The sequence below is a fragment of the Juglans regia genome, chromosome 13, assembly GCF_001411555.2.
Source record: "Juglans regia cultivar Chandler chromosome 13, Walnut 2.0, whole genome shotgun sequence".
NCBI lineage: Eukaryota > Viridiplantae > Streptophyta > Magnoliopsida > Fagales > Juglandaceae > Juglans > Juglans regia.
Genome location: NC_049913.1, coordinates 34742699 through 34754832, shown reverse-complemented (window position 1 = coordinate 34754832; position 12134 = coordinate 34742699). Strand labels below are relative to the sequence as shown.

At 37.2% G+C, this 12134-nt stretch overlaps 1 protein-coding gene across 1 annotated transcript; it reads left to right on the top strand.

The window, feature by feature from the left end:
* Positions 1 to 12134, top strand: LOC108988323 (long chain acyl-CoA synthetase 9, chloroplastic). The gene is made up of 12 exons (XM_018961558.2): positions 1 to 214; positions 1736 to 2224; positions 2478 to 2558; positions 5125 to 5394; positions 6438 to 6569; positions 6745 to 6918; positions 7090 to 7319; positions 9219 to 9336; positions 10863 to 10994; positions 11067 to 11201; positions 11275 to 11481; positions 11811 to 12134. Exons 2-12 carry the CDS (start codon positions 1778 to 1780, stop codon positions 11976 to 11978), a joined length of 2094 nt encoding a protein of 697 aa, XP_018817103.1. The 5' UTR covers positions 1 to 214; positions 1736 to 1777; the 3' UTR covers positions 11979 to 12134.

Below are 12134 nucleotides of genomic sequence, written 5' to 3'. Positions count from 1 at the left end.
CTTCTTCCTCTTGATCTGTCCGCCTCAGCTACCCGTTACCAGCCCTAGTCCAAGTCCAAGAGCTGAACCTCACCTTTTTCTATTCTCCGGACCTTTATAATTCTAAACCAAGTCCTGGTTTCCGGTTCATTGCTTAAATCCTCGCAATGCTGATCACTTGAAATCCGTTTTCGTTTTCTACTCTTCCGCTTAATTCAGAGTCCGAAAACCGAAGGTACTTTCTGGTTAGCTAATCCATTTTCTGAAATGGGCTTGTCATTTTTTTCTTCGTTTCATGTAACTCGCGCTTCTTTAATTTTGGCTGTTTTTTATGCGTTACATTTAATTTTCGTGAATTGAAGTTGATTATCGTTTTTTAATTTCAAGTTAATGTTGTAATTGATTAGTGTGTGAAAATGTGATTTTTTTCTATGGTATTGCTTGCTATGATTATCCGTTTTCTTTGTTATTAAGTTCATTCAGGACCCAATGGAATCTTGGAGTACTTGGTGATTTTCACCTGATATTGTGGAGTCTAAGTTTTTTTTTTTTTCTTTTTGATAAGTAAGAAACGTTATTGATTGAATGAAACTATGCACTGCCCATGCACACAAAAAGTATACAAAAGAGACACCTAATTACATTCTAGAAAGCTGAAAAGAAAGCAAGAACTCATGAACATTCCATCCCTTTAATACAATAGCAGCAAACCATTGAACTAAAGAAAAGTGGAGTCTAAGTTAACCAAATGTCCAACTGATTTTCTTTTCCGTCAGTCCCTCTGTCCTTATGTGGACCTTTGTATATATCTATAACGAGTGCATCAAAGCATATTGATTTTCCAAAGTTGACTTACCATTCATTAGTTAATTGTGACATCTGAATACGTCTCCCTCTCAACATTGATTCATGACTTATCAATTATTATTAGTTTGATAAGGCAACCTTAATTAAAGTGTAGAAGGATTTAACCCAAGTACATAGGGAGTATACGATAGAAAAAACCCAACTAAGGGGAAAAAGGGAAAGAACAAAATTGCACAATATCTAGAAAAGTAGAGAAACGGTATTGTACGTAGTCATCCAAACATGAAGAGAATTTATCATAATGACTTGTAATTTGAACACCGTCCTCTCCCACTTTTGAAGGTACGAGCATCATGTTCCCACCAAATAACCATCATTCAAACCTCTAAATTGCTATGATTACCTAGTGGATTTTGCCCAAAAACCATCAAGTCCATTACCTGCTGGCACATGACCTACTTAATCCCAAAGGTATGAAATACCAATGCCCAGAACTCCTTAGCCATCTCACAGTGAAGTAATAGATGATCCACACTTTTCCATCCATCGTGCTTACACATACAACACCAATGTAATACCACGACTTTTCTCTTCCTCAATTTATCCACCATTAATATCTTCCCTAAGGCTGCCATATATACGAAGAATGCTACCCCTAACAGCACATTGTTCCTCCAAATGACTTTCGATTTAATCTAATAGTAGCTTTAATTACGAATTCCATAATTAAGATATTCTCTTTCTATGACTAAACAGTTTGACATGATTTAGTATATTTGAAAGGAAATGCTCATTAGTTCATATGAAAGGCTGTATAGTGTGCCACATATATAATTTCTGATTGCACAGATCAGTTAGGTACTCTACTTGTGAGACTTGGTTTTATTTCTGCCCTGGACTTTGCTTTTTGTGTTGAAGTTATCATTGAGTGGATATAACTGTGTTGCAGAATTTAAATTGATAGTCTGTTGGGGGCGTATAGTGGTTGAAGATGAGTGCCTATATTGTTGGTGTACTTGTTCCTATTGTTGTTACTCTTTTACTTCGGAATTCCAAGAATTCAAAGAAACGGGGGTTGCTTGTTGATGTTGGTGGGGAACCAGGGTATGCTATTCGGAATCGTCGGTTCACTTCGCCAGTGCAAACAGCATGGGATGGCATCTCAACTATTGCAGAACTTTTTGAGCATTCATGCAAGCAGCACCAAGATAGAAACTTCCTTGGAACTAGGAAGTTGATTTCAAGGGAGATTGAAGTGACTGAAGATGGAAGGTCTTTCGAGAAGCTTCATTTGGGAGACTATGAGTGGCTAACCTATGGGAGAGCATTTGAAGCTGTGTGCAACTTTGCTTCTGGATTGGCTCAACTTGGGCACAAAAAGGAAGAACGTGCTGCAATCTTTGCAGACACAAGAGAAGAATGGTTCATTGCATTACAGGTACTCTTCTTATGTGTCCGGTAACATTTAAAACGGATCAAACTTAATGGTCCTTATTTTCACCATTCAAAATGTATTTCCCTTCTCTCCAATGATTTATGTATCTCTTCCTGACTATATTTTCTGGATGTAGGAATGAAAAGTATGTTCTATTGCACATATGATTGGGTTTTAATTTATCTGAGTTTTAACTTTTTAGAGTCCCTATGCTTTCGCAGTTGTTTGATATAACTGATATAGTTCTCTATATCAGGGCTGCTTTAGGCGTAATGTCACTGTTGTGACTATATATGCATCTTTGGGGGAGGAGGCTTTATGTCACTCATTAAACGAGGTTCTCTCTCTTTCTCTCTCTCATCCTGCTAGTATATTATATTGTGTTACCTAGGTGGAATGCCTTTTTAGGCACATTAAGTCCCTGCTTGTATTTCCATCAGAGAATTTTAGTTTATTTAAAAGACTAACCTGTTCGTGGTCTCATTCCTCGTGTAATACTTTAACTTTACCATTAGAAATGTATTTTAAATGTTAGATTTCTTCATATTCCTAATACTATGTCTCATATTTTGGCATTTTACAAGAGTAGATCTTCCTTGAGAAGATTATGGGAATTTCAGGAGTTTAATTGTAAACTAAGTGGATCTTTAGTTGAAAATTAATCTCACAGCCTATGCACTTCTCTTTGTGCATAGTATGTCTCCCAGATTAATAGAGATGCTATATGTTTTCACTTTTGATTTTCCTTTATTAATCATCCCAGAAGAAGCAAAAAAATTACTTTCTTTTCTGTGTCTGAGCACCGATTGTCATAAAACTTGTTTTATTTTTATAGGTAAAATAAAGTTTTATTGATAGAAAAGTAGGTGTAGCCCAAGTAAACAGGAACTAGAAATTGATACAAGCAAATCATGAAAACTAGTCCTGTTACAATCAATGCCAGAAGCCCAAGATAATAGCGTGTTGAAAAAAAATCTCTTAACCTCATCCAAGGAACGCTCCGGGTATTTTAAACACCAACCATTTCTCTCCATCTAAAGACACCATCATATAACTTCTTACTGACAACATATCTGAAGGTGGTACTGTTCTGTTGTTATGAAGAAGATAGGTAAGTTTTTTCAACCTAATTTATTACAAAGATGCATTTCAAACATTTTTGTAGAAATCTGCAAATCCCTTTGTTAAGTGTACTTTCTTTTGTGCATACCTACTTAAAGAGTGTCTAGGGTGGAGGAAGCATCATTGAGAGGCAAATTAAAGCCAAATGATTCTTCCCAGTGGGAAGAAGAGTTTACACGTACGGCACAAGATTCAGAGGTGGATTGTTGTAATGCTTTAATGGAAGGCCCAAGCCACACGGCCTATACTCCAAAAGGATTAGTCAATAATACAATTGGAGCATTGTTGGAACATTATAAAGAGGAAGAACTTCTCCTTCCCAAGTAATGTGGGATCCCACACACCGCCGACCATATCCTCTTAATCATATGGGGTATCACAATTTTGCCTCTTTCTATGCTCAGCTATATGGGTTCCTGAAGAGACAGAATGGTGCAAATAAACTATGGTGGAGCTTATCCAAACAAGAGGTGTTTGATATCTAGTCGTTTTGTAGAGTGCAAATCCCCTGTGATCACGACTTTTACATGGAAGACAATCTGGAGAAGTAAGGCTCCCCCAAAAGCGGCTTTCTTTTTATGGAAGCTGCATTGGGGAAGATCCCTACCATGAACAATATGAGGAAGAGACATATTATGGTGGTTACATGTTACTGTATGTGTAAGAGGGATGCGGATTCGGCGGATCACCTCTTACTTCACTGTGAGGTAGCCACTGCTTTGGGGCAAGCAGTTCTTAACCAACATGGGCTAATGTGAGTGATGCCGCGACTGGTGGTGTATCTATTAACGTGCTGGAAAGGACGGATTGATTGAGAATCCTCACAAGGAAACATTATGGAAAATGATCCCAATTTGTGTGATTTGGTGTATGCAGGGAAATAAATTATTGCAGCTTTTAAGATAACTCGAGGACAGTGGAAGAGCTCGAGGCTTTAGTTTTACCACCCTTTACCATTGGATGGTAGCCCCACCTTTGCATTTCTAACTTTAATATTCAGGAGTTTTCCGAGCTCTTTTCCCGCTCTCGTTAGGAACGTCGACTATTACTCGTTCTAAGTGCGTGTGGAACTCAATCCAAAACCATTCTGAGTTAAATGATAGTGTATGGAAATGGCTTTGCTCCATTAGTATAGTAGGTAGCGTCATTTTTTGCCCTTGAGCCTTAGATAAATTACCTAACCTGATAAAATGAATCTTCAATAGGAAAATGTAAGCTCCAAAAGGATCAATTGGAATCAGAACAAGCAATGCGACCTTTGGCTTCACATGCATTCTTGTTTCTGGTTTAAGGTCATCTGTCTCATGATTGTTTGAGTACTTTATTTTGTAGTGGTGTCCTAGGTAGTGTCCCTATGTCGGAGTTGGTATATACTCCCTGTATACCCTGATGTTGTGTTTGCTTCTTTTTATTTGCTATGAATAAAATTTTATCTTACTGATAAAAAAAAAGTGGAGATTGGTGATCAACAACTTAGAAGATGGGTTAGGCAATTAACAAGTTATTAATCAATTAGTTTATGTTCCAATTTTATATGGTTGGTTATTGCATACCTGATACAATGAATAACTTTGCTTTTTTCTTTTTTTCTTCTTGTTGCTTGTTAAACTTTTCCTTTTGTATACTTTGATTGTGCCCCTCTGCTTTTTAAAGCAAATTGTATTCACTAGAAAAAAATATATCTGGAGTTAATATGCTAGTTTAAGTTCCAGTTTCTTGCCTCTTGCTCTCATTGTCGCTCAATACTGTTTTTGATTTTATCTTTTATTCGTTTGATCCAGACAGAGGTTACTACCGTGATATGTGGGCACAAAGAACTCAAGAAAATCATAGAGATAAGTGGACAACTTGACACGGTGCGACGTGTAATATGTATGGATGATGAGATCCCTTCTAATGCCTCATATGTTGAGAATAGCAAAAGCTGGACAATTACCTCATTTGCGGATGTGGAGAGACTTGGCAGTGAAAAACCCGTTGATGCCGACTTACCTCTTTCAGCTGATATTGCAGTTATCATGTACACAAGTGGGAGTACTGGATTGCCTAAGGTCAGAAGTGTCTGATGAGTCATACTTCTCGTAGTTTCTGGAAAGTTTGTTCACCTCCACACCTCATTAATTATCCCAGTCGGTTTCTGAATGGTTTATTTTCAGCAGGACATTGGGCGTAGGTAGCATTTTATATCAACATTGTTCTGTCTATTGCACTTTTCCCCCTCTCTCTCTCTCCATATATCATCTATCTGCAGGCGTATGGGGGATTATGACTTTCCTCAGTATGGTTTATAGTTAAATTCAATACAATAAGAATCCCCTCACAAGTGGGGCCGGTTCTGTATTTGCGAGTTTGAGTGGTTGATTATAAATGTGGCATGGCCCACCATGCTAGTGCTAGCAGTATAATATAGAATAGAAGTAGTTCAAAACCTAAGATAGAACGTAGATAATGAATTAAACGTTTGTAACTAGAAAATAATGAACATTCTTGATAAGTTTTAGGTGTTCTATTACCGATCAAAGTGTTTTAGGTGTTCTATTAAATGGAGTGTAAAAGACACATGCCACATAACTGGTGGTAAAACCAGTTAATCTGAGGCAGTTTGCTGGTTTTCACAATTCAAGTGGCTGGTCCACAGAAAATGTGTTTTAAGATATTAGAGGGCAATGGTGGTCTTTATTAATTTTTTAATGTGGTGGTGGTTCTAAACAACTTGCTGGTGAACATTTTTGCTGATCCTTATATAACTTAGTTTGGATTGGAGAATTCTCCATTATACATCTTTGTAGGGTTGATTTCTCTCCTTATATTATTTAGGCCTTGCATTTCTAATTTTCTCTTCTTTCATGTTTCCCTTTTTTTGTGTCTTTGTAAATCGTGTTCCTCATGTACTTCTTGTGTGCTTTGGTCACATATATTCTTGTCTTTTAAAGAATTCTATCTACAATAGATGCATAGTTTTCTTAAACTTGCTCATGTTCAGAAATTCCTATTTACATGATGGTTAGAAGCTCAACACTTTAAGTGTGGTTAATCGAGCCAGATCAGAGTTTTATGTAGTACTAATTCACCTTGGCCTTTTCACTTTATATAGGGTGTAATGATGACACATGCCAATGTACTTGCTACAGTTTCCGCTGTCATGACAATTGTTCCTGACCTGGGAAGCAAGGATGTTTACATGGCATTCCTACCCATGGCCCATATCCTTGAATTAGCAGCTGAGGTTCAGTGATTCTATAAAATGGTTTTATTAATTACTACTGTAGCTCAATGGGCATTTTATATCCAATTGTTACAATAGGTTATCACATTCTACTTTACCAAAAAAACAAAGGTTATTATATTCTTACTTTTCTTTTCTAATGTGTCTTTCAACTACTTCGCTTTTTTTGGTGTAGAATGTGATCGCTGCTGTTGGAAGTGCTATAGGATATGGGTCACCTTTGACGCTTACTGATACATCAAGCAAGATAAAAAAGGGAACAAAGGGGGATGCCACGGTGCTGTTGCCAACTTTAATGACAGCTGTCCCAGCAATTTTAGATCGTGTTCGTGATGGGGTGCTCAAGAAGGTTTGTCAATTTTGACGTGCGTATGGTACCTAGATGAATATATACATATACAAAGAATAAACTTGTGCTTGTGTGTGTTTGTATGCATCTGCATATCTGCTTGTTAGATTTGGTGAAACCTTTGCAAACTTTAGGTGACTTCTGACAGTACTGATCTTCCCAATACTTTAGGTGAATACAAAAGGCGGGTTATCAAAGAAATTGTTTGACTTGGCATATGCTCGTAGGTTGTCTGCGGTTAATGGCAGTTGGTTTGGGGCTTGGGGCCTGGAAAAGGCTCTTTGGAATTTTCTTGTGTTCAGAAAGGTCCGAGCAATTCTGGGAGGTCGTATCCGCTTTGTGCTGTCTGGAGGTGCTCCTCTCTCTGGTGATACTCAGAGATTCATCAACATTTGTCTTGGGTGAGTATCCTGGCAAGGTCAAGTTATCATTACATATAATTTAAGTCATGAACTTCTGTATAAATTTTATATCATGCTGCTAATATTAAAACTTGCCACAAATTAACAAGCACAAAACTAATTTTGATATCAACTTAGTTGTAGGACTTGCTACTTCCTTCCAGTGTATCAGGCTAAGCACTCTCTTTTTCATGCACTACACATAGGCATAGAGGAGCACATCTCACAAACATAAGTAAATCACCATAGAATTGGTCAAACCTTCATTTCTAGTTGGCCACATTGTTGATTATTGCACACAGCTTAGATCTTGGGCCCCTCATTTGCTTCTATTTGATCCTCCAAAATACTTGAAAATCTTGGAACAGGACTAATTTCTGGGTTCGATTAAGAAGAGGATGTGATAATACATGTTCTATCTGATGGTTATAAACACATCATAAATGCGTATTTACAGACTTTCTCATTATTACTTAAAGCTGCTGGAAGAACCTGTAGTTGTCTCTATTGGAATTAGACCATCAGGTTGACCTTTTTAATTGTTAGCTCTATGTATGACCATTTTACGTAAGATTGTTTGAGATCAAGATTAACCCGTCATGGTTAATGCCGCTTTATATAAGAATGATAGAAAACAAGATCTATAATTTGTATATTTTTATTATATATTAATGTTTATACTCCATCGCAGTGATTTAAATATTTTTCTTTCCTTTTATGATAATCCAAAGCAAATGTTTACTTTTTACAAGTGGGAACAATTGCTCTGATATTTTCCTGAACTATCCTCATGCTTTAATAAGTAAACAAAATTCTATTTAAAGTAGTTCCCCATTCTTAATTCTTGTCACTTAGACTTTTTAAGACACAGTTGTTGATAATGGAACGTCCTGTAGCACTTATCAAATCTGAATGGGGAAAGCGTCTAAATCTTGAGCTTCCCGATTGTGTCATGTGAAGCCCCTCAATTTGTTGATGGAAAAGTGTATTTTTCTCTTTCATTTATCAATAGGGCCCTGGTCGGTCACTTTTCCAGCACCTAGATGGCTTAATGCTGTTATACTTCTGGAACTTAATGATTAATGATGTCATACTTTGGATGGAGGAAGTGAATGTCTTGTACAGCTGAAGGTCTTGAATTCCACTAAATAAGCTTATACTGGCTTTTCCCGAGTTTTTTTGCATGGTTACTTAAATCGTTTGTCTCTGCTTTTCTTATATGGATTTTATATATAGGTATTGATGGGGGTGCAGCTTAGAGGGCCTCTTTTTTGGATCTCCTCCTTTGTACTTGGGCTGCTCCCCTTCTTTTTAGTTTTGTGCAATTTGACTATCTAGGTGAGTGTAAAAGAAAAAGATGTTTGATTCTCCAGGCTTGAATATACTAGAGCTCAGTTCCTTTGTCCACTCCTTTGATGCCTATAGTAATCAGCGATCATTGCATCTTGTGATTGGATTCCTGTGGATTTTTGCCATGAGGCAGGTGACATCTAAATGGGATGCCTAAATGTTAAAGCTAAGGCAAATGGTTTCTTATCCTTGCTTACGGATCTCATAGGACATTTGCTAAGATCCATCTTGGTATTGATACTTGTGAATAGAGGTTTCAGCTATGTTGGATATTTTTTTAGGATTTTAACAACTATGTATTTTACACATAGGAAAGATTTATGCAGAAAGAATCCCTCTTCACATCCTTAAAAGGGGGAAAAGGTGTAGTAAAAGAATGCATTGTGATGCTATTAGATACATTGCTTGGAAGGTTTATATTTGATCATTTGAAGAATACCCGCCCACTCTAATTCTTTCAAGGAAAAGCTAGTAACGCTAGATCTGCTCTCAGACATCTGTCCTATTTTTACGTTTAATATAACATTCTAATTAGATGACTATTTACAGTGCTCCAATAGGTCAAGGTTATGGTCTTACTGAGACTTCTGCTGGTTCAACATTCTCCGAGGTTGATGATACATCTGTCGGTCGTGTTGGAGCTCCACTGCCTTGCTCATTCATTAAGGTAATGGATGACCGAAAGTACTTTACCATATCTGCATAAATGAGCTTGCAACTTTTTCAAAAGTTTGTGTGAATTCCAGCTGTGGCTGCTGATATGCTAGCAAATACTGGACAGAAGCTTTGCAGCCGAAGACTCCGAGGCATGAGCCTCGATACATGGAACTTGGAAGCCTATAATACTTGTCTTTTCTCATTTTTATTCTTTTAGAATGACTGTCAGTGTGTACTTGCGTCTAGGATTAAGACTTGATTAAAAACAACCTTCCCTCTCAACTCTTGGTGGGGCAAGGAAATTAGGAATTCAGTCAATATTTTTGGGTTCTCTACTGTCAGGAAATGTTAGGAAGAGAGAACTTACAATTACACAAGCCACATTCTCTGAAGATTGAGGAACAAGAAGAAATCTATTGAGAAAAAGATTTTTCTGAGAGAAAATGATGAAGTTACATTCAATCATAAACTGCACATAAGTTTACCCTTCTCATGGGGATTTACCTTTCACAGAGATGCACAGAGGAACAAAATGAACTTCATAAAGACACAAATAAGGAAAATTTGTTTGGTGGAAAAAATCTTAACAGTTACATCTAATCACGGATTTTTTTTTTTTTTACTTATCAAAAAAAAAAAAAAAAAAGAAAGTTGCCCCTTTTTCATTGGGATTTACTTACCCTAGAGATGCACAGATGAACAGAACCAACTTTATAAACTCGCAAACTGAGAAATGCCCTGGAAAGTTTTTGGAAACAACCCTTGAAATGGGCGTGCCTGGTTCCTGAAGTTCTGAGCTCTATTGATGAAAAGGATCGAGGCTCTGGAATGGAGTTCGTCTGTTGCTGACAGTTGAAACGCATAACCCTTTTTTACAAGTAGTTGAAATACATATCCCTTACTCCTACTAGTTAGTGTATCAGTTTTGTTGCTAAATAATACAATTGTGGATGACATAACAAAACTAAACAAATACAGTTATGGTTGACTTTGTCATGATGGATGATTAAACGATATAAAAGGTTGAAGAAGCTAACTATAGCAATGCTGTAGAGCATATGCCTCGTACGCTAAGGCAAGTTCTCAAAAGTCAATACTTTGTTCTAATACGCTAGTGTTTTATGTGATTTATCCACTTTGAGTTTTTTTTTTTCAAGATTTATCTTTCTCCACTTATTATGATATCTTTGGTTTAATTGCTCTCTCTCTCTCTCTTTCCCTTTTTAGAAAATTCTTGTCAATATCAGCCTGTATATTTTCGTGTAGAAGTGATACCTTAATATATTATGGTTAACGTGGCTTGCATGGCCATTCATTCGGGTTCAACCTTTTTTTCACTCATCATGAAGCTTCTAAGTTGACGAGAATAATAACTGCAATACTACCCAATCTCACCCCTCTCTGGGGTTCAATTATATACTTTGCAGTATTGCTGCTATCAGCAACCACCCTCTCCCTCCCATCTCTCTCATTTCAAGAATCAGTGAAGTATTTATTCAAGTTAATCATATTAACATCTGGTCTTCTCTATCTCAGTTAATTGATTGGCCTGAAGGTGGATATCTAACCAGTGATTCACCAAAGCCACGCGGGGAAATAGTAGTTGGTGGTCCGAATGTTACAGTCGGATATTTTAAAAATGAAGAAAAAACAAAAGAATTATACAAGGTAGAGTTCCCAAGTTTCCGTTAGTTGTTAGTAATTATACTTTTAATTTTAATTCCCTTTTTGTTGTGGAAGGTTGACGAGAGAGGAATGAGGTGGTTCTATACAGGTGACATAGGGCAGTTTCATGCTGATGGTTGCCTTGAGATAATTGACCGCAAAAAAGACATAGTCAAACTTCAGCATGGAGAGTATGTCTCCCTGGGAAAGGTTTGAATGCTGCAAACTGACATGTAAAATTTTTCATTGAATCTTCCTCGGGGACTAAAAGTTTTTCCTACAGGTTGAAGCCACTCTCCTTGTTAGCCCTTACATCGACAATATCATGTTGCATGCTAATCCCTTTCATAGTTACTGTGTGGCTCTTGTGGTGGCTTCTCAGCATACGGTGGAAGATTGGGCTGAAAAGCAAGGAATTCCTTTTACTGACTTTGCAGACTTGTGTGAGAAAGCAGAAACAAAGAAAGAAGTTCTTGCATCAATCCAAAAGGTATCTATAGCGGATCAAATTTCTATGGTTATTATGAGCTTCGTTCTCTTTTTTACATTTGATGCATTTGAGATTCAATTCTTCAAATCAACTTTTGGGATGGAATTTACTTCCAGCATCCAAGGTAGACATTTAAAACTTTGGGAATTATGCCTTTGGTGTTCAAGAATCAAAAGAGATAATGAAAAGTTGAGTCGGCCAAGGCACTAGTTTGGGAACCGGATGCTAAGTTGTTAACTAAAAGTTAGTCTGGGACATCCATCTGGTTCAACTTGCTTTAACTTTCCTCTCTGTTTTTGGGTTGGGGGGTATCTTTTGGACGATTACAGGAAGCAAAGAGGGCACGATTGGAGAAGTTTGAGATTCCAGTGAAAATCAAATTGCTTTCTGAACCATGGACTCCTGAATCTGGCCTAGTCACGGCAGCTTTCAAGATCAAAAGAGATATCATCAGAAAGGCTTTCTCTGAAGAACTCTCTAATTTATACTCTTCCTGATACTTGGCAAAACTTGGGCGGGTTTGGTTGTAGCTCTTTTTTTTCCTACTCTATTTTCGTTTTATGTCTTGCATTAATACTTTTGCTGGGAATTATTGCTAGGAAAAGTCGAGATGTGTAGATCTTGCATGCTTAGAAATAAAAAACATTTTTGTC